The 26355-nt window shown below is 34.4% G+C and overlaps 1 protein-coding gene across 8 annotated transcripts in view; it reads right to left on the reverse strand.

The window, feature by feature from the left end:
• PTPN13 (protein tyrosine phosphatase non-receptor type 13) overlaps positions 1 to 26355 on the reverse strand; it is a 235138-nt gene that overhangs the window by 104338 nt on the left and 104445 nt on the right. For 7 of the 8 annotated variants that reach the window (XM_058719587.1, XM_058719586.1, XM_058719584.1 and 4 more), the window contains exons 4-7: positions 22425 to 22490; positions 20000 to 20185; positions 15617 to 15704; positions 3477 to 4040 (exon numbers count right to left, since the gene is read on the reverse strand). In XM_058719587.1, coding sequence (XP_058575570.1) covers positions 3477 to 4040; positions 15617 to 15704; positions 20000 to 20185; positions 22425 to 22490 — 904 coding nt within the window. The remainder of the gene's footprint in view (positions 1 to 3476; positions 4041 to 15616; positions 15705 to 19999; positions 20186 to 22424; positions 22491 to 26355) is intronic. The other variant, XM_058719585.1, reaches the window with a different exon arrangement.

The raw sequence follows: 26355 nt of genomic DNA on the forward strand, positions 1-26355 counted from the left end.
TCACAAAAATTGTACAGAGCACTATTAATTTTTTTAAATGTTTTATTATTATTTTTTTTAAGTTTATTTATTTTGAGAGAGAGTGAGTGTGCTGTGCAAGCTGGGAAGCAGCAGAGAGAGGCAGAGAGGAAGAATCCCAAGCAGGCTCCTTGCTCCCAGCAGACAGCCCCAAGTGGGGCTCGATTCTATGAACCATGAGATCATAGCCTGAGCGGAAATCAAGAGTTGGAAGCTTAACCCACTGAGCCACCCACGTGCCCCATTAAATGCTTCAGAACAAGAATATTTAAAAAGATAGGTGTACATTAATAATATCCACTGTTCTACTTGATTTCTCACACATAAAAGGGATCTATGGAGCTTACTTTTCATGAGAATTAAATGAAATAAATGGGATTTGTATCATTTTCAATTCTTTTTTCTCCTTTGTATACTAGCTAAAACCTCTGTATAGCAATCTGCAATTGTGTTTGAACAGCTAATATAAATTATTTCACTTTTAGAAAAAACACAGCATAAAACCAGCAAAGTATTCAACTAAGTAACTAAGAGTAATTGCTTTTGAATTATAAGCATGAAACATTCTTTTTGAAGAATATTTTTCATCTAAAGCAACTATAATTTATTACTACTTACAAGTTACTGTATAATAATAGAGTTTTTTTAAGATGGTGTAAGCATTTCCATAATATACCAACATTTTCAAGGTGTTTTGTTTAACTTGATTATAAAATATACTCTGGGAAAAAATGTATAGATTCTTTGTGAGAACAAATGTTTTTTGGAAATTTGTCAATAGCCTTTCAGAATGGAAATGGTCCTGAATCAAACAATTCAAAGCATATTTTATTTTGAAAAAGAAATCTTTTTTGTATTTCTTGTAATAAATATAAAATTCCTAATCTGGAAGTTAGGTTTCATAACAAGTTAACATTTTTAACCAATAAGTGTCAATAACATTATATGCATCATCTTTGTAGATATACATGTATATTTGGAAACAAGATGCAAACAAGTTTCTTTTACATGTGCTTGGCACACAATCCCTGATAAAAGGCTCATATGCAAACTAGGACACTGCTTAGCTTAATACTCATTTTATAGGTAATAAAAAAATTACCTATTCAAACAAAATATATCAGACTACTGTAGTGAAATTTAACAGATTAAATATATTTCCATTAGTGTTTAATTTCTTACTGTTTAACTCTCAAACCAAGGTTCAAGGGGTTAAAAGAAACACATTTTTCCTCAGACTTCACTAATACACACTACTATTCATTTACCAAATAATAAGTAAATATTCTTTTGAAACACACACGAGAACATTAGAAATTATGAGTTAATTTTTAATATTTGCATGTTAAGAAAATATATTTCACATGTTAAAAAACACATATATGTTAGAACTAGTCGTCTATATCGGTATGTATCTCCACTGTTTATACTCTGAGACTATCATGGTTTTATCTACTTGAATAATTAAAGGTTTAGTTTTTTTTTTTTGTCCATGATGGGCAAGAATTCTTCACATCAATGTCTCTATGAAGGCATGTTCATAAGAAGGTCAGGCGACGTTTTTATTCATATGCTAGCTGTTGTGTAACATTAAATAATCATGAAGTACAACTTCTGAAAGAGGAGACCTTAAGCTATAGAAAGTGCCTATTGTTTGCTGTCATAACTCTAAAAGTTTACTGATCAGAGTTAAACAGTAAAATCATGCATAAGACACATTTCTAAGTTCTTATTTTCTGTCCTTGTAAGTTTTCAGATCAAGAATATATACAACAATCTCATAAAGGTGGCTAATTTTTAAAAATGCATATATACATACATGTATATATATACATATATGTGTATATATACATGTATGTATATATGTGTGTGTGTGTATATATATATACGTATATATATATACACACATACCCATAATATCAATTAAGTGTTTGATAATTTCCTTTATTTCAAATTCATCACTAATTTGCAATTCCTGAATTGAAAAAAAAGAAGCAAAGCTTCTTTTATTAGAAGTAAAGTACAACATGTAGAGTATGTTCAGCCCAGGGCTATGCTTAAGCTTAAGTAACAGAACAAACCTTTAGCAAAGCACTTTAAAGGTAATCTATGAATCAAAAATATTCCACTGGAACAATGGCCTTAAACATGAATATGACAATTGATTATGTCACTACTCTTGCTAAACTAGAAGGCACCTTAAAGTGACATTTGAACTATGTCCCAAAGTTTGTCTGGGAGGCAAAGGAAGATAACATAGCTTTAATCTTCAAAAATGTAGAGGATTAGATTGGTAAGTCTAATTTTGTTTTCTCTTCCATTTATTTAAGTTAAAAATGGCCTCTATCCATATGTCTAAAACATAATTTTATTCTACTCAATATATTGAGGTTTGTGTGTGAATCAGGTATTTTGAACCAGAGCTTTGTCCTGCAAATAATAAGAATTTATCATTTATAGGGGCACCTGGGTGGCTCAGTGGGTTGAGTGCCTGACTTTGGCTCAGGTCATGATCTCACAGTTCATGGGTTTGAGCCCCATGCCAGGCTTTGTGCTGATAGCACTTAGCCTGCTTCAGATTCTCTGTCTCCCTCCCTCTCTCTCTGCCCCTCCCCAGTCCCTGTTCTCTCTCAAAGATAAATAAACAAACATTTAAAAAAAGGAATTTATCATTTATAAAGTTGTTTTTATGCCCCTCATACTAACATTGTAATAATTTGATTTATTAATCACTTCACATTTATTACCTAATTCATCTATTTTGGTTAAGCACATTTTACAGATGGGGTAACTTACGTTTGGAGGGATTAAGCCCAGTAGCCGAAGTAAGGATCATGTAGCTACTGATGCAATAGATAATTCAAACCTAGGCTGTCTGTCTTTAGATCTATAAACCTAAATACTATGACTTTTAAAATATCGATTTAAAACTTCATTCTAGAGCAAACAAATTATGATCTTCAGGAGTTGTGTCCCTAAGTTTGTTTCTTGAAGCTGGTGGTTTGGGAACTATTGCGTTATCACCATGCCACTCTGCCTCCCTAGAGTTTCTGATTTTGATTAACTGCCTCTTATTGCCATGAACCAGTCCTTTAGGGAAGCCTCTTATGAGACAGTGCATGATAGACGGTGCTGTGGAGGATTAAAAAGAAGAAGAAAATATGGCTCCTGCCTTGAGAAGATTACAATCTTAAAAAAATCTACTACCCCAAATATTGTAGGGCTATAAAGTGCCCAGACTAGGATGCTTACTAGAGATGACTTTGTGGGAGCAATACAGTTCGATTACAGTTTTGGTGGAAAGGAGAACAGAAACTGACAAAGAGACTAACCTGGGTATAAAGGTTTGACAGTGGAAATAAGACTTGTGGAATGGTTTAATAACCCTTCTTTATTTCAAAACACAATTTTAAATATTTCAATTCAATTTTCTCTCAAACACACACAAAATTACTAACCTTCTACATTCATGGCTTCTCTTAGAACCTGAAGTTTCTTTTGTCTCTCTCGGATTCGGTCCAAAGCGCTTGATATTGCTGAGGAAGTGGGCAATTCTCGAGTATGAAACATTGGATCCACTTTCTGAGGGCCAAAGATATCCAAGGCTATGCTTCCATCTGAGTATCTTGCCTCCTTTTTTCTAGGAGTAGTTGAAGTCCTCACTGTTACTGCCTCAGGGAGATATTGTCGGAATCCACCAGTTTCCCCAGAAAAGTCTCTCTCATCTGTGCAAAGCAAGTCCATGGATGAAGCCCAAATCTTCTTCTTGGGAAGCACATCAATACCAGGGATAGTTTTTTTTTCTGGGCCACTAGTTTTGAACTGGTAAGGGGAACAAGTATTTTCAGAATCTTCACGTGCAGAATTATTATCTGATGAAATGTCCTTGAAATAATCTTCCTCATCTTGTGTATCTCTGATGGACAGAAATCCCATAGATTTACTAAGCCCTTTGTTAAGAAAGGTCTGATGAGAGAATGGAGACTTGTGTATGTCTAGTACATCAGAAGTAGCGCTTCTTCCTGGAATGATAAGAATCTATCATGTATGTACAGAATTTTTAGAAAATAACTGGAATGTAATCTTACTATTGACAGTGAAAGTGCTTGTAATTTTCTAAATTTCCTAATGGAGGATCAGAGATGACATGGGATGGTGCCGATAGTGAAAGTGGAAAGAGAAGTTATGTTTGTGTAACTTTTCATGGTCCAATGTTTCTTACCTAATGAAAACAAGAATGTAGTGAACTTACTTTTTTGAGCAGTGTTATTTTATGTTCAAAGGTGAATTATTTGGTTTTAAAAAATAGACTAAAGTTTCTGATATTATCCAATTTGGCAAAATATTAATTATCCATGAAATGATTTGGCACAATAATAGAAGGTAGAGTATACTCCTTTAACTTCTAAAGGTATAATTCAAACATGTATCACTTCAACATAAAGCCTTGGTATTTTCTGGTCATTTAAGTAAATATTTTTAAAGAAGAAACAAAGAATTCTTGCTATATTCTGGATGAAAAAAGGACTGTAGCATTTAGAATCCTTAAGTATCAAAATTTTATTATAATTAGATATGTTTTCAGAAACGTTTGAAATCCAGATAATTTGATTGTTTAAATTATGTAAAAAACTTAACTTTTCCATGGCAGACCATCATGTACTAAAATAGTTTTTGTCTTAAACATAATGCATCAATATTTGTCAACTGGAATAAAGTCTTTTTATTCTTTAGTCTTTGATGTAGTTAAAAACTGGTAAGCCATTCTAATTTTTCTAAGGCACCAGTCTAAAAATGCATTGAGACACAGCAAAAATGTCCAACCAGAAATTAATTTTTGAAATCCATAAAGTGAATAAAAAAGTCATATATTTATGGCTCCACTATAGAAAAAGAAATGTAGAAAAATACTTCAGAGTTACTAACCCAGTAGCCCATAAACACTGAAGATTTCCTGTGTGACTTTCTGTGATCCCTAATAACCTATTTGCTATGTACACAATATAAAATAATGACTAAAACTTTCCTAGTAATACTAAATTGCTTAGTAATTCGTCTGTATAAGTCAATTGCCTCTTCAGGGCGATAGCTATAAGCTTTAATTCCCTGACTTCAAAATTTACCTTAAAAATCTTAGAAAAGTGAATTTATTTCAGAATGGTCCACAAATAATTGCTTACTGGAGAATTAGATTCAAATACTTTGCTTTTCTTGCAACTCATGTTTCCCTGAACATGGATCTTTTTAAATGCAAATAAGTATAATATAACATCAATATTTGGGGCATGTCATATCAAGATCACTGAGAATATACCACACCACATCTAGACATAGATTATCACAGACTCTAGCTTCTAATCTAAGATAATTTAAAACTGATAAACACATGTTTATGTTACAGTATTTTAGAGATAAATCACATTCTTAAACCACATATTGAAACTCATTAATTTAGAATTTTATTAAAAATGTAGAACAGATATTCTTCAAAATTGATAGAATACATTAGATAAAAAATAAGAATTGAAAGGACTTAAGGGTCATACAACCACAGACGAACTCAACAATCTGCTGCTTTCTTTTACCACTTAGCTACCAACAAGTAGCCAAACTTAGAAAATCAAACAAGTGAGTATTTTGGCAATGTCATAAATTCATAGTCAAACAAGTTGGACACTCAGCACCATGTGTTAATAGTAATTTCACTCACTCTCTACCATGCTGCACTTTTTCTCATTCTTCAATTTTCCCACCTTAATTCCCTCTTCTTTTTTCTGATGATCTTATCTCATATTCCAACCAGAAAATAGAATCTGTCAGAAGAGAGCTTTCTCACTTTTCCATGGCTAATTCTACACATCTACCCATGTCTGCCAATCTTTTCCCTTGTCTCAAAAGATGAAATCTTTTACCAGGTGAAGGCCAATTCCCAATACGTGTTCAATCCCCTCTCCTTTCATGTTATCAGAGATTTTGCTTCTTTGGTTAACTTCCGTCCTCCATGTTAATTAACCCCTCTTTCTATTGAGTCATTACCATTAGTACATAAACATGCTTTAATGTCTCTATAATAAAAAGCAAACTAAACAAAACCTCTACCCTGTTACCACATTTCCCTCTTGCCACTGCTGTCTCCAATTTCTTACTTCGCATTCAGTAGTCTCACTTTAGCCAACTTCCAACTCCTCCACACCTGGGCAACTCTCCTTATGTATCACTAATGTCCCCCATATTGCCAAATCCAATGATTTTATATCCATATCCTACCTACCTCTACAGCAACAACTACCCATCAGCAACAACTGATGGTGATGACAGTCACTTAATAAAGAACAATCCTCTCTTTACAAGAGTGTTTTCTCCTACTTCTTAGATTGCTCATTCTTAGTCTTTGCTTTTTCCTCCTCTATCAGATATTCAAATGTTGGATGTCCTCAGATATCAGTTTTAGAACCCTATCTTTTCACTCTTTTCTTATATAATTTCATCTGCTAACAAGGCTTTAAGTATTATCTATATACTGATAACTCCCAAATTTAAATTCTTGGCACCAATGTCTTCTGGGAGCTCCATTATAACATAGTTGTAACTTCTATTACTAAATCTTAGAAGCACCTCAACCTGAACATGCTGAAAACCAACTTTTTGCTTCCTACATCCAGAGATATCCATTCAATGCCAATCTTTCCAATTACAGAAAGTGGCATCATTATCCAATTGATTGCTCAAAACAGAAATAAAGGCACCATCCTGAAATCCTTCATCATCCTTACTGCCCATATCAAATCCATCAGAAGTACTGACTATTTAACTTCTCAAAGATAACTTACTCCATGTGATTATTTCGATTTTCACTGGCATCACCCTATTCCCAGTTAACATTACCACTTGACTAGAAAACTGCAATGGCTTCTGGATAGCCCTCCCCCATTCTTTCTTCATCCAACCCCATTCTTTCTTCATTCAATCCACTCTCTATTCAGCGGTCAGAGTTATCTTCTTAAAGATAAATTCCATGATGCCACTACCTTTTTAAATAAGTCTCAAAGGCATAGTATCATACTCAAAATAAAATCGGACTCTTTTCAGGTCTGCTGTTTGAATCTTTCTTAGTCTCATCTCCACTTCTTTTATTCCATCCAGGCCACAGGTTTTCTTGTTAAGCTCTCTTCTATGTTAGGACATTTATACATATTGTTTTCTTTGGCCTGAATGGTCCAGACCTTTCTCATGATTAGTTGTTTCTTATCCTATACTTTTATTTTAAATATAACTTCTTCAGTGAGGCCTACTCTGACCACTATTGAAATAATCACCATATGAGCCATGAGTTTATTCTATCTGTAACAGGTAGATTTATCATTCTTTTTTAGGTCATTAGTATTTACTAACAATATATTAATGGGCCATGGGATCCTAAAAGCACCGTGTCTTCTCACCAGCCATATAAAATTTAAAACTAATTGCTAATAAGGTGGTTCTTGGATAACTACTGCTCTATAAATGCTAGGTTTTTGTCTTTATGCAAAATAGTAGATATAAAAATATTTCAGTTCCTATTTATTAAAAGTCCAGAAAGTTATCATTTTTAAATTCTGTGAGGTCAGACAAAATTATAATGAAAATAATCCATTTAAGAGGCGCCTGGGTGGCTCAGTCAATTAAGCGTCCGACTTCAGCTCAGGTCATGATCTCAAGGTTCATGGGTTTGAGCCCTGCATCGGGCTCTGTGCTGACAGCTCAGAGCCTGGAGCCTGTTTCAGATTCTGTGTCTCCCTCTGTCTCTGCCCTTCCTCTGCTCGCACTCTGTCTCTCAAAAATAAATAAACATTAAAAAAATTTTAAAAAATAAATAAAAGAAAATAATCCATTTAAAAGTTTGCACTACTTTGGTGCTCTCCATCTACAAAATATGCCAAATTTAACCATGGTTCAATTTGCTCTCCATGTCTGAAAATCACATTATGATAGCCAACTTAAAGTCTCATGACTATTACGAATAAAAGATAGTTTTGAACCATAATAATGTCTCTTCTGGTAGCCAATAAAACGAAGGAATGGTGAAATAGGAAGGGGAGTGAGAAAGAAAAAAGGGATGGGTGAGGGATTGATACTCTTGAGGAAAATGGGCAAAAAATTGTGGTCATGTGAAACAAGGTTCAAAGTGATATGTATATACTTGGTATGTATATGCTCTAAAGTAAAATTGTAAGAGCTATGAACCACAAAAGCGTTAAAGGCAGAAACTGAGTGTAGATCATTTTTTAAGGAAGAAAAAAGAAGGGTTAGGAAAGAGATGTTTGGAGTGTTTTCTCCAGTGGGCCTATTGGCTTATGACTGCTTTTGTTTGCTTTTTAGATGAGGAAAAAAAAAAAAAAAAAAAAAAAGACAACCTTCAGGTAGGTAACAGAGAGATGGATTTGGGCTGGTATAAACACACCATTTAAAAAAATTTTTTTTCTTTAATGTTTTTATTTATTTTTGCGACAGAGAGAGACAGAGCATGAGCAGGGGAGGGGCCGAGAAGAGAGGGAGACACAGAATCGGAAGCAGGATCCAGGCTCTGAGCTGTCAGCACAGAGCCTGATGCGGGGCTTGAACCCACAGACTGTGAGATCATGACCTGAGCCGAAGTCGGACGCTTAACCGACTGAGCCACCCAGACGCCCCTAAACACACCATTTTTAAATCACATATTACTAACTGGCAGGAGTCTCAGTGCATTTTGTCATGTCAATGATACTCATTATCTTCAACTATACAACTGGGTATGTATTTGCCTGATTAACATTTCACAAGTGGATAAAATATATACAACATCAAATAACATATCATGGTTGCCTTGAATTGCTAAAGCACTGTGGGAAAAATATCACCAATCTGTTCAAATATAGAATCTGGCCCTTTAAGTGAGGAGAAACATGGAATTCCAGACTCATTTATTAGGTGCACAAGTCTGTTAGACGAGCGAGAACCATGTACTGTTGTTAACACCAGTGCCCCTTACTTACTAACTTTATTTGAGGCTGCATAAAGTGCAATTTCTTCAACTGCTTTCCAGGTATTTTTATTATATGTATTATATATATTTTATTATATGTAATATATATATATATATATATATATAATAGCTGGGCTATTACAATTATTTTATTTAACAGGCAGTAAACAGCACTGAAAACATTAAGTACATCTAAGAGCTGTGCTCACTACCCATTTTGATTATAGGAAGTTAATTATTTCTGAAGGCAGTGCCATTGTAACTACTCTTAAAAGCGTTCAGGTGGAAACTTCTTTAATATTTTCCCATCCTGGGAGAATTACTAGCTCCTGTCACTATATTCATAGAGCATTCTGACCCTTTCTTAGGACATTTCACTATATTAAAATTATCCATTATATTGGTATCTGTCATCACTCCCACTCATTTCCTCACCCCTCCCCCACTGGAACAATAACATAAGAAACCACGTCTTACCTGTTTTTGTATTTCTAGTTCCTGATTAAAGACGTTCCAAAAGAATGATTGTAGAATGGACTGAATGCATAACTTCTTGAAACCTTTTAAAGCCAATTTAGGTAGCATAATTTACCAGAAAGATTACTGTCAAAACACCTGGGTTTTAATTCTAGCTTTACCAAATTCAATCCATGAGCTTGGGCAAGCCACTTAATATCTATGTTTCTCACTTCATTTACAAAACCGTGGACATAACTTGTTATGCTTTCTTCTTAAAGAGGACAGGATAAATGAACTAACCCCTAGTGAACTATTATGAGATCTTCTGAATAAGGGCAACATAAAATTCTAAATTCCTCCTCCCTTTCATTTCTGCTTTATTTTCCTCAGCATATAATTATCTACCAAGGGGGAATTTAAAAGTTCCTTTGGAAGAAATCATGAAACCAGAAATCAAAAGATCTCCAACAAAAGTTTTAGATTGTATAATTTAAAAAAATCAAATTATTCAAAACAGGATAAATGGTGACTACAGGTGGATTTTTCATCTCTCAAAAAGGCTCTGAGTTCAGAGAGAGTTTACAGACACAATTATTTTACATACAATTATGAGCATCCAAATATAAAATGAATCCATAAACATTTTCCTTCTGGAGAATACACAGCTTGCTAAAAACTAAATGGGGAAAATAAATAAAAATAAAAGATTTTAAGAATATAAAAAGTCTTCTTAATAGAACATAGTCCATTTATTTTAGCTAAATTAAAAAAAATCTCCCTTGTAAAGTACATTGTGTTTAATTATTTTTGTTACATATGATTAACATCATCCTTACTTGGATACCATCATTCACCTTTCCGCTCAGACAAGACTCAAAAATTCAAGTGTCCCCTAGAAGCTAAGTTCAAAATGACATTTCAGTATTAAAAGAGGCTCCCCGATTACCCATCTGTCCTCACAAGTGTGTTCAAGTACATAAAAAAAGAAACGTGATATTGTCAATACGTCCAAGTTCTGAAGCACTATCATGCTGATCTGATCACGGTGTAGGTTTCTGCCTTAAGCTTGGCAGGAAACGTTTGATTTCTTTCTGCTTACTGAAGCCATTTTATCAGCATTGGCAGTATAAAATAACAAAATGGGGGCAGACAGCCCAATAGTTTAGGCTTTAAGCTTTTGTTTTTTTTTTTTTAATTTTTTTTAACGTTTATTTATTTTTGAGACAGAGAGAGACAGAGCATGAACAGGGGAGGGGCAGAGAGAGAGGGAGACACAGAATTGGAAGCAGGCTCCAGGCTCTGAGCCATCAGCCCAGAGCCCGACGCGGGGCTCGAACTCACAGACTGAGAGATCGTGACCTGAGCTGAAGTCGGACGCTTAACCGACTGAGCCACCCAGGCGCCCCTAGGCCTTAAGCTTTTGTAACAGATCTGAGAGGTAAGATACGAGGAAAGACCTTTTAAGGTCATTTACTGATAGATAAAAATGTCATTGTTAAGTTTCAATCTGACGACCAAATCACTTAGATATAGGCGTTAACCCTAAAATCGCTTACTTCTTTTAACCTAATTTTGTATCTCACTGCCCATTTTGAAATTTTCTTTTCTGAAAACTGTGGCTAGGAACCTAATAAACTAAAGCTATCACTACATAAAGGTTTCAGGTTGGTTTGCATCAAAGAGAATGTTTTAGTACTGATGTAGTATAACAAGGCCCTGTGCTGCAAGTGGCCACTGACAGTTAAGAACTGGCACTGCCTGGGCACCTGGGCGGCTCAGCTGGTTAGGTGTTCGACTCTTGATTTCGGCTCAGGTCACGATCTCATGGAATTCAGCCACACATGAGGCTCTGCACTGACATTGTGGAGTCTGCTTGGGATTCTGTCTTTGCCCCCTCCCTGCCCACACTCTCCCTTTCTCTCAAAATAAATGAATGAATGAATGAATGAATGAATAAATAAGCAAGCAAGCATTAAAACAACAAACAAACAAACAAACACAACAACACAAAACCAAACCCTGGCACTGCCCAAAAGTAACACTGGTGTCCTAGAAGAATATTTCTTCTTCACAAGGTAATTTTTTTAATCTTAAAGTTTTTATATTAACTATATATGCTATATTAGTATATACCATTGACTATTAGCTGCTAATTGCTTGTCTGGTACTGGCTATAAGTGGTATATTATATTGATTCTATCTTTGAGATGTGGTTTTATACATTTGTTAAAGGTAATTAAGAGAGCCCTTGAGCAGTAATACTACTGTGCAAAGCAATGGCTAAGAACTGAGGAATACTCTTCCATGACACGTGATCTAAAAAAGGCTATTGTTTAAGTATAAGGACCTCTAATTCTATCCAAAATGTAAACACAAACAAAATTTGGTTTATCTTGAATGATAAATTGTAATTCCTTACAAATTCTCCTGAGTATTGGTATAAAGATTTAATTCTCCAATAAAAGGATATGACTGGATATAAAATCAATGGACAGTCTAAAGATTTCTCTGTCAAAATTGTAAACTCACTACAGTCAAGCCAAAATTATCTGCATTTGGATAGTCTATGAATCATAAGCATTCTAAAGAACTGTTAGATAATAATACTGAATACCTCTTAATATTATAAAAACAAAATCACAAAAGGCATTAATAATTTGGTTTAAAGCTTTTTTTAAAGTTTATTTTGAGAGAGAGGGAGAGAGAAAGTGCATGTGTTTGAGTGCGGGAGGGACAGAGAGAGAATCCCAACTAGGCTCTCCTGCAATGTCAGCGTGAGCCTGATTCAGTGGGGCTCAAACTCACAAACCATGAGATCATGACTTGAGTCAAAATCAAGAGTCAGATGCTTAACTGACTAAGCCACCCAGGCGCCCCTAAAACTTCTGATATATTTGTTTTTATAGTAAGAAAATAGTCTAATAATATGAGCCAAGATGGTGAACTACAGCTTTTTTTTTTTTTTACTTTGCATACAACTTAATGTTTAAACATAGATTATCTAAAACAATAAATCATAGAGTCTTATATATTTCTTTATGGAACCATTAAAATTGTATTACAAATGTATTATGAAATCTAATAGTCTTATAAAACTTTTTCTCATATCCATTGAATTGACAAATATTCATTTTTCATCTACAAAAACTAGTGTGCTTAATATAATAGGTATTCTCTTTCCTTAGCATCTACATGTCCAGAAAGCTTAATTTTGTATACACATTTATTAAAAAATATGTATAAATATGTATAAATGTAAATGACAATAAAATAACCTTCTATTTATTTATTTATTTATTTATTTATTTATTTATTTATTTTTAAACGTTTATTTATTTTTTTGATACAGAGAGAGACAGAGCATGAACGGGGGAGGGTCACAGAGAGAGGGAGACACAGAATCCGAAACAGGCTCCAGGCTCTGAGCTGTCAGCACAGAGTCTGACGCGGGGCTCGAACCCACGGACTGTGAGATCATGACCTGAGCCGAAGTCAGACGCTTAACTGACCGAGCCACCCAGGCGCCCCAATAACCTTCTATTTAAAGTATGTTTTAGAGTAGATATAGATTCAGCTCAAACTATCAACACTAAAATAGTATGTAATAATTACTGTCTGTAACAATAAGACTGAGTGATTGAAAGTAATACAATCTAAACAATGTTAACACTTAAGTCTTTAAATATGGCATGAAGATCTTTTTTTTTTTCTATAGAATATATGATGGACAGGGATAAAATGGGGGACTCATATATATAGGAACATTTCTTTTTTTTTTTTAAGGAAAAAACTACTTAAAAATTAACAATTAATAATATAACATTATAGTTACTAACTCAACAAATAACAAACAAGAAAACCAACTTCAATTCTATAACATGGCCATTTAATGATAGTAGGAGATGATAGAAGGGAATTCCAGAAAAAGATTAGAGAAAGAAAGGAATGAGAAATAAGGAAGAAGAGAGAGAAACGGAGAGTGAGGGAAGGAGAGAGAGGGATGGGGGAAAGGGAGGAGAAACCAGAAAGATGATAAATAAGAGAAAGAAAAGAAAGAAAAATTTCTTTTAAATTTAACATTCACTTATTAAAGTGCTCACTATGTCTTCTTGAAAAAGACTCTTCCAGCTTGCCATTGACATTTAACTATAATTTTCTATTATTATTCAGCTCTAAAACAGGAGACTGACTGAAAAGTTGATGGATTAACAAAATGCTGCTCTTCTTAGCACCAAAGTTCACGTTATATCAATATCTCAAGTTGTAGTATAGTTTTAAAATAAAGGGAAATATTTTTACCTACAAGAAGAAGGTAAAAATATTTCCCTTTATTTTAAAACTATACTACATTATACTATATAGTGTATATATATATACACACATATATATATACACACATATATTCTGCCTTCTGTTTTTTTGACCCATGCATAAATAATATATGTGTTAGAAAAGTAACCTTATGTAACCAGAAATAAATTGATTATATTGATGATATGAAAGCAAAGGTACTTTTTCAAAAAAGTAGTCCTTATTCCATAAGTAAAACAGAAGTACCAAAACAGCCACTTAACTAAACCATTTACAGAATCACTCCATCAGAAACGATTTTATCTTTTCCTTGATTTCTCAAGATAAGCACTACACTTGCTGAGGGGCACATTTTTCCTTCTCAATATAAGAGTTCTGAATTCTGTAAAACAATTGGTTCAGATAATCAAGTGGCTATATTTAGGTTTCACAATGAGACTTTTTTCATAGGCTTTAACTAAGACAGCTGTGCCCTGATTATCTGATTAAATTAAAAAGTTAAACATCTTAGCTTTTTAATCTATTATCAATTAGAATGTTTTATTAGAATATATTTAAGCAATATTTACATTTACTTTTCACAACCCCAAGATTTAAGACAACAAAATGCTTCACCTATAAAATATTTTTCATGTTTAGATTATCATAATTGTCAATATTGCTTAAGAAATAGAGAACAAAGATAATCAGCAAAAACAAAAGTTCATTTCATAAATAAGCCAAGCTTGAAATTTAACACAAAAATAAATTTTCATGTAAAAATTAATTTTTTCTGCTTTCATTTTACATGTTTGGGATTTGTAATCATTTTCTTAAAAAAGTGATTATATAGGACCCATAATTATCTAATGCTGTTTGTAACAGCAAAACCACTTTTCATTAGTTTTTATTTACTAAGTATCTTATAACGTAAAACAGTATTTGATAACTGCAAGTCATAAAATTAGTTGGTAATGAAATTGACATAGGGGGTTGTGATTCCGATTAAAATAAGAAATAGAATAGACAACAGTGTAGTAGGGGCGCCTGGCTGGCTCAGTTGGGAGAGGGCGGGACTCTTGATCTCAGGGTTGTGAGTTCAAGTCCCAGTTTGGGTGTAGAGATTACTTAAAAAAATAAAATTAAATCTTGAAAAAAAAGAAACAAAGAAACAAAATAGAGTGCAGCAAAAGTAATGTTGCTTTCTGAAACTTTGTTTCAATAGTGTCCATGTGCTTATTTCACCTTGCTTTAAAATGCATTTTTGGGGCTCCTGGGTGGCTCAGTTGGTTAAGCATCCAACTCTTGGTTTTGATTCAGGTCTTGATCTCACAGTTTATGCATTCGAACCCTGCACGGGCTCGGCTGACAGCATGGAGCCTGCTTGGAATTCTCTCTCTCCCTCTCTCTCTCTCTGCCAATCCCCTGCTCTCTCATGCTCTCTCTCTCAAAAAAAAATTTATTTTTAATATAAAATTCCATGATAAAGTAAATAAATTATATTATTGCTATAATAACAATATTGGAAAGGAAATGATTTACTATGTGAGTCCTGGCTGTCTTAGTAATGTTTTCTGCATAATTTTAAAGGATTTATATATTAATATAGTTACTGTTCCTGTCGGTTCCCTGACTCCACTTTGCATACTTATATTCTTTTCTGTTTTTTTTTTTTAAATGTTTATTTAATTTTGAGAGAAAGAGAGAGGGCCACCCAGGCGCCCCTGCATACATGTATTCTAATTATGGTCACAATTATCAGATTTCCAAGTCAGGTAAATATGATTTCATAAAAGAAACAATGAAATAAGGTTAAAGCTCAAAAGTTTCCCATTAATATATTCTTACCTGTTGGTAATCCTTTTCCTCTCAATCGGTCTCGAATAGCCTGGCTTCGATCAGGCTTTTGTTCACTGTTACGGGAAAGTTGATCCGTCTGTACACAGATAATCAAAAATCAAGTTTGACAAAACAACCTGCCTTTTGTTTTCATGGTAATTGTCTACAGAATGACATTAGTTAGACAATTTTTGGAGTAAAACATTAACTAAAGACACTCAACACTTACTATTGTTAATTTGTATTCCTTCAACAGGATTTATGTAGCTCAGTTCTGGCCAATTACTCTTCAGGAAATGAAAGGCAAGGCAGAGTTATAGAAGAAAGCCAAACTGAAGTAGTTAAAATGAGTTCCATCTGAAAACAGTAAACTTGAAGAGTTTTTTTTTTTTCCTGATAATTACATTACTCTCTCAAGTTAGATTATAATTTTAAAATCATATTAATTCTGGTATAATAAATTTTCTCCTGATTTAACTATGCATTGAGGGTACTGACTTAATTATTTTCAAAAATAATTTACCAGATTTTTCCTGCCAGAAATTACATTTGAGAAATGTTTTAAACTAAATGACATATTGAGGGATGACAATTAAATTTAAATCAATGCTCTTTTAAATCTCCTTTATAATAAAATGTTTAAGTAGTCTTAAGCTTTAATAACTTTAACTAAGGGTACTCCTTTGAAATAAAGCATGTTATTTTTTTCCTCCCTGGCTCCTTGAAGCTCGATTGCCATCATGAATGACACAGTTAGCTATCCGGACTGGGAAGTTCATAACCAACCGAGTACTTGAGCGGAAACAAATGGTTATTGATGTTCTTCATCCCCCAAAGGTGATAGTACCTAAGAAATTTGGGAAAAACTACCCAAAATGTACAAGACAACACCAGACACCATCTTTGTATTTGATTCAGAACTCATTCGGGTGGTGGTAAGACAACTGGCTTTGGCATGATTTGGGATTCCTTGGATTATGCAAAGAAAAGTGAACCCAAACAAAGAGATGGCCTGTTTGAGAAGAAAAAGACCTCAAGAAAACAGTGAAAGGAACACAAGAACAGAATGAAGAAAGTCAAGACGACAGTGCAAAAGCCAATTATTGGTGTTGACAAAAAGAAATGAAGTATCTAGCAGTGAGCAGGAGACTGGACAACAGAAGGAATAAAAAGATTCTGCAGTGACTGTGGTGATTGTGCAGATTTCTCATGAGAAGATTAATAAAGTAAGAACTTTAAAAAATTGAAAATAAAATAAAGCCTATCATAGGGGAGATGGGTGGGCAGATGGGTGAAATAGGTAAAGGGGATTAAGAGTACACTTATCATGATGAGCAACTGAGCACTGAGTAATGATGTATAGAATTGTTGAATCACTATATTGTATACCTGAAACTAATATAACACTTTATGTTAACTATACTGGAATTAAAATTAAAAAAAAATAAATTAAAAATGTATTGGTGGGAAAAAAAGCACATTACCTTTAAAAAATAAATAAAAGTGTATCAACTTAGATCAAATTCCACATGATTAGGGATGAAAAATTAGAACACTAGGTTTATTTAGATGATCAATTAGAGTAAAAACTCCAAGAAAAAGGAGAGATAATGATGAAGAGAAATTATTTAAATCTGGCACCAGGGGAATGCATACATACTTGTTTACACACATACAAACACACATATTTTAATATTGCTCCATTAGTGAAATCTGTTTGCATATGGATTATAAATCCAGGGGCACCTGGATGGCTCAGTCCGTTAGGCATGTGACTTCAGCTCAGGTCATGATCTCATGGTTCATGACTTCAAGCCCGCGTCAGGCTCTGTGCTGACAGCTCAGAGCCTGGAGCCTGCTTCAGGTTCTGTGTCTCCCTCTCTCTCTCTGCCCCTCCCTTGCTCTCTCTCTCTCTCTCTCTCAAAAATAAGTAAACATTAAAAAACAAAACAGAACAAAACGGTAGCTGTTGGGAGTTCTGTCCAGCGATACTAGCAAGAGCAATGGAACGATGACTGGAACGTTGCTATTTCTTCTTAGTAGAAATTTGCCTATGGAAAGGCAGGCTCCCTATATATGAACTCTAATTGACCCTTCTATTCTTCTCTCCTACTAACCAATCCCACAACACTCCCCATACAGACTTAATACTGTTCCTCAAACATACCCTGTTCTTTCCTACTTCACAGCATTTATCTAGGTTTACTTCCCTCTGCCTAGATTACTTTCTATCTAGACTTTTGGATCTAGTTCAAAGTGCTATTTTTCAATGCAGTCATAATTTGTATCTTTTCCCCTCAAACCTTCAAAATGCTTTTAAAATTCTTCCTGTGTTGCTTTCCATACCGTTCTCTGCATTTTATAATTAAGCAAATGGTCTTTAAATAAGAGCTCTTAGAAGGTAGAACAAACATTTTATTCAAATTTATATATATCTGCAGTATCTAGCACGTTTCATATGTAGATGAGCAATATATAGTTACTGCAATAAACTGACCTAAATACTAAATGTAAAGAGATAGACATCTTTTATCTAACATGGGCAACTATTAGAAGGATAATAGAATTTCATGGAGGAATATTTCTTCATGGAAATGGGAAGAAAAAGTATTTTCAACAATTTTACTGTATCAAAAAAATAGCAAGACAAGTCTTAGAGGAGGTGTGGTATAACAGAAAGATCCCTGGACTAATAGGAAACATATACCCCATAAGCTGTGTGAGTCTCAATTTCCTTCTTTATAAAGTAAGTTAGTACAGATCAATATTTCTCAAAGGGAGCTTTACAGAACATTAGTATTATGGGAAAAATCTATAAAAAAAAAAAAGACACAAATAAGTTTGGGAAATGTTTCAGCTACATGTAGGCATATCATTCTTGAAAGTAATACAGTCTAGTGTATTAAAGGTTCTGAGAAGTTTTGCAGTGAAAATATATTCTAATTTCTCTTAAATATTAGATTTTCCTTGAAATTATTTGATCACAAAGGAATTTTTATTAATCTAATTAAAAAATGGTTATTTATTTATTTTGAGAGCGAGAGAGAGAGACAGCACAAGTTGGGGAGGGACAGAGAGAGAAGGAGGAGAGAATTCCAAGCAGGTTCCACACTGTCAGTGCAGAGTCCGATGTGGAGCTCAGTGCCACTAATCCTAAGATCAAGACCTAGCCAATATCAAGAGTCAGATGCTTAACTGACTGAGCCACGCAGGCATCCCCACACAGGAATTTTTAAAAACAAAACTATATTTGAAAATATTTGGGAAACTTTAGTCTGGATAGAGGGCTTTCATAGATTTTTAGTAGATTTACCTTTGTTTGTTTGTTTTTTTAAGTCACATGCAGGAATATAAACAAATAAATCAATTAAAATTGGAGGCAGCTCTAGTTAAGGAGGGGAAATCAGCAGCCAAGAATCGCATTCACTCAGCCTCTACTACCTGTATTCCTTTCACTACAGAAGTACCAAGGCTGCATGGGGTACAGTTTACAAACCATTTGCCCGGAAGAATCTATGAGCCTGTTTCTTGTTAACTGGCAAACTGCATGGAATTTGGATATACCCCTGCCAGCCATACAACATCCTGGTTAAGATGACAGAGCTGAACTCCTAGGGACGAAGTAAGAAGCCATCAAGAACACTGTGTGACAGTAGCAAATTGTGGCCCACACGAAGGAGAAGGACTTCACTTGAAAGGGTAAGAGCAGATGAAGTTTGGATCTAAACAGATATCAGAAACCAAGGGAAACTAGGCAAATGGGATAGAATGTAGCTCAAGAAACGCAGAGGTGGGACGATAAATACCGTGTGTGTTATTTTGGGGATTCTTCACATATGAGACAAGAGAGAGAATGGGAGAGTCCAGGTCTTGGGGCAATCTAGCAGAGATACAAGCATGTATCACCCCTGCCCATCAGGTGACAGTGTCCCCAGAGGGTGGAGAGGATTTCAGGAATAGCCTTGTCCAGACAAGTAAGCGGTCAAGAAAGAGGTTACAGAGCAACAGAAAGTGCGTTATTAATGTGAAAACCCATTTTGTATGTCAGTGCGTTTTTCATAATAGACAGAACCACTTGCTGAGGATGTAAGAAAGGACGAAGAGCAGATGATTTCAGCTCTAACATGCTGTGACTCTATAGTACTTGTTGGAATACAGTTCTAAAAAAAAAAAGACTAATTCTTATGAAATCTAGGAGACTAAGTCATTGATTGGGCTTCTAAATTTTAAGTGACATCTCAAATAAACCATTGACATTAGAACAAGAAATTTACTCTCCTGTCCTCATCTTCATTGAGAAAATGCTACCAATAGTATCTTTAAAGAAAATCCTGTGATACTCTGCTAAATTTTAAAATATGACTATCTGCATCAGTCGGAACTGTGGCTTACCCCAGAAAGATTTCCCAGAACCAGTTTGACCAACTGTTTCACGTAGGAAAATGAAGGTGCACAGTTGCTATTCCTAATGTGGGCGCTGCAAGCATCCAGGACAGTCCGGACAGAAACTCGAGCATATATAACATCTTCGCACATTCCAAGCAGTATGCTGTTGAGGTGATCTCCAAGCTTGATAGGCTAATGTAATGAAAGAAAAGGCACTTTCAGAAGTGTGGGTAAATCTTATCTAACAAACAAGCCATTTCAGGAGTCATAGGAACCACACCAAACACATTTCAAATACTCGGAAGAAATGAGCTCCTTATCTAGCAGTATGTACATTTTAGTGTATTTTATCTTTTCATAATCCAAAAAATTAGCAGAGGATGGTTAACACACATCTCCCAAGACAGGAAGTATTACAGAAAAACAGTTTTTTTGGGGTAGGGGGGTTAGGGGGGTAGGGTATAATAAAGAAATGGAATTCCTAGGTCATTCAAATATTTTGGTAAGCAGTTATGTGAGTGTGTGTGTACATTTTGGGTGAATAAATGATTTCCTAACAATTGACAAAATGTAACATATTCATTATATATTAAATATAATTTGATACTCTCATGATAACTTAGATTTCAAATACTGCAATGACTCAAGTCATTTGAATATCAGTTCTCATTATGCTGGTGAATCAGAGAAACTGGAATGTAAGATTTTTTAATTAGTTGACATGATTTGTAGAACATTATATCCACATATCCAATAAGCATACAAAAAAATGCAAATTAAAACTACAAAAAGAAGCCACTACATGACTAAACAGAATGGGTAAAAAGAAGACTGATAATATTGATAAGGAGAAAAGCACTGCTGGTGGGAGTTTAAACTGGTACATCCACTTTGGTTGAAACATGCTTTCCCTGTGACCCTTCCTTTCCGCTTCTCATCCATTTGTATATTATGTCATCCTTTAGATCTCACCTTAGATGCAGTGTCCTTTAATAAACACATCCTAACCCTCTAAATCTAGTTAAAGGCTCTGACTCTGGTGTTCCATGGCACCCTCCAGTTCCCTACCACAGCATTCACGCATTGTTATAACTGGTTATTTAATGCCTGGACTCATGGATATACTCCACAGGCACGGGCCATTCTATTCCTAGTATCTAGTACAGTGTCTGACACAAGACGGGGCTTCAACTTTTGAAATGGTATTGAATACTTGCAAAATGACTATGATTTCTGATAGCAAAATACTAGTGAAAGTTTATATACTTCCTCTCCAATTTACACATTATTGATACTGACTTAATTTTCAGTTATCTGAAGAGTATAAAGTGTTAGTCATAGGCTGTGATCACATTTTGTACGTATGTTAGGTTGTATAATATATGATACCAATATATCCAGTAATAATTTAACTTTTCACTTCTATTTATCAAGTTGAAACTGAGGGTTTTTCATGATACAAAATGAGACTGAACCAAGTTGAAGACATCATCCATCTTTCACGGATCTTAGGATATCTGGATTTTAGAATAAAAGCCTAAAAAGCCTGTTACTTCTTAATTTAATTAAAACAAACCCTTACACCTAGTTATTTTTCTTTTCGACTCTAAATGCCTAAAATAAAACCTAATTATGTATGTTAAATCTTTGCTCTGATGAAATATAGTTATCTTTTTTTTTTTTTTTTTTTTTTTTTAAGTAGGCTTCATGCCCAGCATGGAGCCCAATGCAGACATCAGTGCAGGACTTGAACTCATGACCTTGGGATTAAGACCTGAGCTGAGATCAAAAGTCACATGCTAAATTCACTGAGCCACTTAGATAGTCTGAAATAAGTTATTTTTATAGTTTCAGTTACTATTTGTTATTATGTTTATATTGGGTCTTTAGGAATCAGTTATTTTAGAAAATAAGGACTAGAAACAACGCAATGATCATTGGAACCTAAGACTTCAGAAAGTGTTGCTTTAATAATGGTGTTTGCTGCCATAGGCTTAGCGGAGTATACTTTTGAAGGGACAAGAAAAAAAAAAGTAATGAAGCATATACTTTGAGATCTATTATTCCTATGCTTCTGCATCAAAAAAGGTTATCACTTTAGTTCAAGAATGAAATCATCAACATCTACAACCATTCTTATAAGTCATTAAATTAGAAGAAATTATGTGGACTTGCTGTAATTTTTGAAGAGGCCATTACATTTCACAGACTAAATTGTTGAAACCTGGGTAGCAACTGATATAATTCCAAGAACATTCTGAGAATAATAATGTCTTTAGAATTTTATTATTTCCTTCTGAGAGTATGACATTATTAATGGAACAGCATAGAAATGCTGGTATGCCTGATAATATGCTGTAGAACATATATAAATACAGGGAAGAACTTTCTAAAAAGGGTGAAGTTGTACAGATGTGACAATTTGACTTACTTGGCTCTGAGGCACTTCATGATCAGCTCCCCAATACAATGTCATTCCAAGAGAATAAATATGGATCTAGGAATAGAATTTTAAAAATCATATTATGGTAAAATAAAATTTAAAACTTTAGCAAGTACTAAAAAAATTAGCAAGTACTATATATTCATGACTTTTTGTCCCAGATAAAGTATAACATATGATTTGAGAAATTAATCATTTCATACTTTGCATAAACGTATGTAAGAACTTAAAATAGAAAATAAGACTAGAAATGATCAGAACAAATTTCCCCCTTTATTTCCTAGCCTATCATCTGTCAATAATTTTATTAGTTCTTATTTATTTTAAAGTTTCTTTATGTAAACTCACACTAATACTGCATATTTTTTTTAAATAAAAGGTGAAAGATTTATTAGATCTGAAGAGAAACCTGAGTATTCTTTCTTTTTAAAACTAAATAATCTCTATGACTAAGGTGGGGCTCAAATTCCTGAATCCAAGATCAAGAGTCACATGCTCTACAGACTGAGCCAGCCAGGCACCCCACAGATACATCTTTTAATTTTTCCCCTTTTATAAAATGTCAGAAACTTTAAAATTACTCTGCACTTGCATTTTTAATTTAACAAGAGATATAGGTGATGTCATTTTGTACATGCAGGTATTTCTCTTGACTTGGTTCTCAGAGATTATGAATAAAAGAGTAAATCATCAGTAATTTTGATACACATTGTTAAATTCTCCTACAAAGAAGTTGTAGTATTTTGCATTTCTACCAGCAACATATAAGAGATTTTTTTTCACAAAAATTTTTTTTGTCTATAGTATGTGCTACAAAGATCTAGATTTTTGCCAATCTGAAACGGGAAAAAAAATCTCACTGAAATTTTTTTTGAATTGAAATTTTGATTAGCATTTTTCTTACTAAGAATGGATGGGGTGGTAGATGGAGGAAGACGTTGGGTGAAAAAAGATTTTACTTGCATTGTTTGTTTGCTCCTTAAAGATTAAAAAAATAACAACACATTTTTTTTGCTGATACAAGTGATCCAACAGGGAAAACTGGAAGTGCAGGAGACAGCAAGGTTGCTGGGATAGCACTGTTGAGTAAGTGGGAGAGGGCGGAAGGTACAGCACCAGGGAAGGAGTTGGCGGGACAGAGAAGCACAGGGTGGCTCAATTGTAGTAAGGAGGCAGAGAATGTGGGAATTTAGCTGAGTAATCTGGTAGTGAGATCCTGGGAAAAGTTTCTTCTGACTGCTTCTACTTCCTTCCTGTGAGACAGGAAGCGGGATGAAAGTGAGGACAGTTAATCCTATAAGTAATCATTTCCCATTTTTTCCTCCTGTGAAGAAATTCAGAGCTAAACTTTTAGCCCATCTCTATCAATACTGTGTAATCTTACTATGTGTATTTAAAAAAAAATTTTTTTTAGCGTTTATTCATTTTTGAGAGACAGAGAGGGACACAGTGTGAGCAGTGAAGGGTCAGAGAGAGAGGGAGACACAGAACCCAAAGCAGGCTCCAGGCTCTGAGCTGTCAGCACAGAGCCCGACGTGGGGCTCAAAGCCAAGAACCATGAGATCATGACCTGAGCCGAAGTCGGGTGCTTAACTGACTGGGCCACCCAGGTGCCCCTTACTATGTGTATTTTTTTTCACCAATCTTATTCCAACATCATCTTATTTTCTTGTCTTTATTTTCACTTTGCTCTTATTTTCTCATTTTTATTTTTTAATTCTGGAAACTGTGTCAAATCCTCTTTAGAAATAGGTGGGGTATGCACAAACAAAACTGGCTCTTTATAACCTCACAGCACTTTAACCTACTCTAACTTTGCCTCCTAATTTATTCCAAATCACAGATTAGAAAAGTTGTTCTTCTTTTCAAATATTTTTATAGCTCCCATCTTAAAAAAAATCCCAATTTTTTATAATGATAAACAAGAGTCAGTCTGACTTGCCTCCACTTCCATTTTCTAGACAGATTTATAAGTTTTCCTCTGTAATACTCCTCTACCGATTACAACCTAAACACTTCAGCACTACGAAATAATTTTCTCTTGGCAAAATAAAACCTTCTCTCAATTTTTCTTGAGCAGTTCTTTCTACTAAGAATTTTTTTCCATCTGTCAATAAAATTCCTACATATTACTGATGGTCGAGAGATGTATGCCATATAAATTTTCCCAAACAGGATAAAGATTCTCTCTTTCACGTACAGATATATTTCATTCGCATCTCTAATAAAAGAGTTAACTAATACTGCCTATAATATAATTAAGATGTGTCCATGTTTGTCTTCCTGGAGGAAGTGTTTTTTACATAGCTAAGTATATCTCTCAACTACTAACACAGAACTTGTACACAGTAGATATTCAATTCATGCCTGCTGGACTTAATTAAATGTACATTAAGTTTAAGATAGCATAGTGCAGGCTATTGGCATATTTCAGTTTCGGTTTCTTTTCAAAGAACCTCATATGTGAATCCCACATATATGAAAAATACTTCATGGCTTTAGCATAAAAAACTAGTTACATATTCAAATATATTTCTTTTAACACGTTAATATTGATTTGTGATTATGAGATAGTGCTCTAAGATTATTATATTTACTTCTCAATATGCCAAATGAGTTACTATATATTAATTTTTATAAATGACTATATAAAGTTAGTAGCACAATTATTAAAATTAGGTTATAAAACTGTATACCTGCTGATCATCTATGTATATATTATAATGATTGATTTTATGTATCAACCCGACTGGACCACAGGATGCCTAGATAGTATTTTGGGAATTTTTGTGAGAGTTTTTTGGATAATATGAACACATAATTAAGTAGACTGAGTAAAGTAGATTGCTCTTCTATTGTGGGTAGGCCTCATCCAATCATCTGAAGGCTGAATAGAATAAAATGGTTTACCCGTTCCTGAGGAATAGAAAATATCTTTCTGTGAGACCGTCTTTGAACTAGGACATAAGCTTTAAAAAAAATTTTTTTTAATGTTTATTTATTTTAAGTGACAGAGAGAGTGAGAGCGAGAAAGCGTACATGAGTGGGGGAGGGGCAGAGAGAGAGGGAGAGAGAGAATCCCAATCAGGCTCTGGCTGTCAGCAGAGAGCCTGACATGGGGCTCGATCCCAGAAATCGTGAGATCATGACCTGAGTGGAAATCAAGAATTGGATGCTTAACCAACTGAGCCACCCAGGTGCCCAGCTTTTTTCTTGCCTTTGGACTTGAACATCAGCTTTTCTGGGTCTCAGGCCTGCTGGCTTTCAGGCTGGAACTTACCATCAGTTATCCTAGTTTTCAGGCCTTTGGCATTGGAAAGGACAAGGATGGCTAGGCTTGGGAACTGGACTTAAGAAATTTAGGCAATTAAGTGGATATGTGAAAAGGGAAGAGTCAGAGATAAAGATACAAAGAAAACGTGCATGGACAGGAGGGCACTTGAGTGAGCTAGTTAATATAACTGATGGGGAACAAAAATGTGTTTTTATCTTTACAGTTAGCTATAATGGGCTGGAATGTAAACTCTATCAGTGGAAAGACTTTGTCCTATTCACTACTCTATCCCAGGACCTTGAATAACACTTGACATATAATAGAGATAGATAATATTTAGTGGGTGCTTACTCTGTGCTGAGTACTGTTCTAAGTACTATTTTATTTAACTTTTTAATAACACTATGAAGCAAGTAATATCATCGTCTCTTTATATAGAAGTCACTTGAGGCATAGAACAGTAAGCAAGTTGCATGTGGTCACACATCTTTCAAGTGACAAAGCCAGAAATTTTACTCAGAACCCACATTTGATAAATATTTGTTGAAAAACAAAATGGGATAATAATGAAACAGTCATCACTGAGAAGGCTCAAAGAATACCCTCTACCTCTACATCCATTCTGTAAAGAGGAGCTGGAAAGTC

Source organism: Neofelis nebulosa, chromosome 3 (assembly GCF_028018385.1).
Source record: "Neofelis nebulosa isolate mNeoNeb1 chromosome 3, mNeoNeb1.pri, whole genome shotgun sequence".
Classification (NCBI taxonomy): Eukaryota; Metazoa; Chordata; class Mammalia; order Carnivora; family Felidae; genus Neofelis; species Neofelis nebulosa.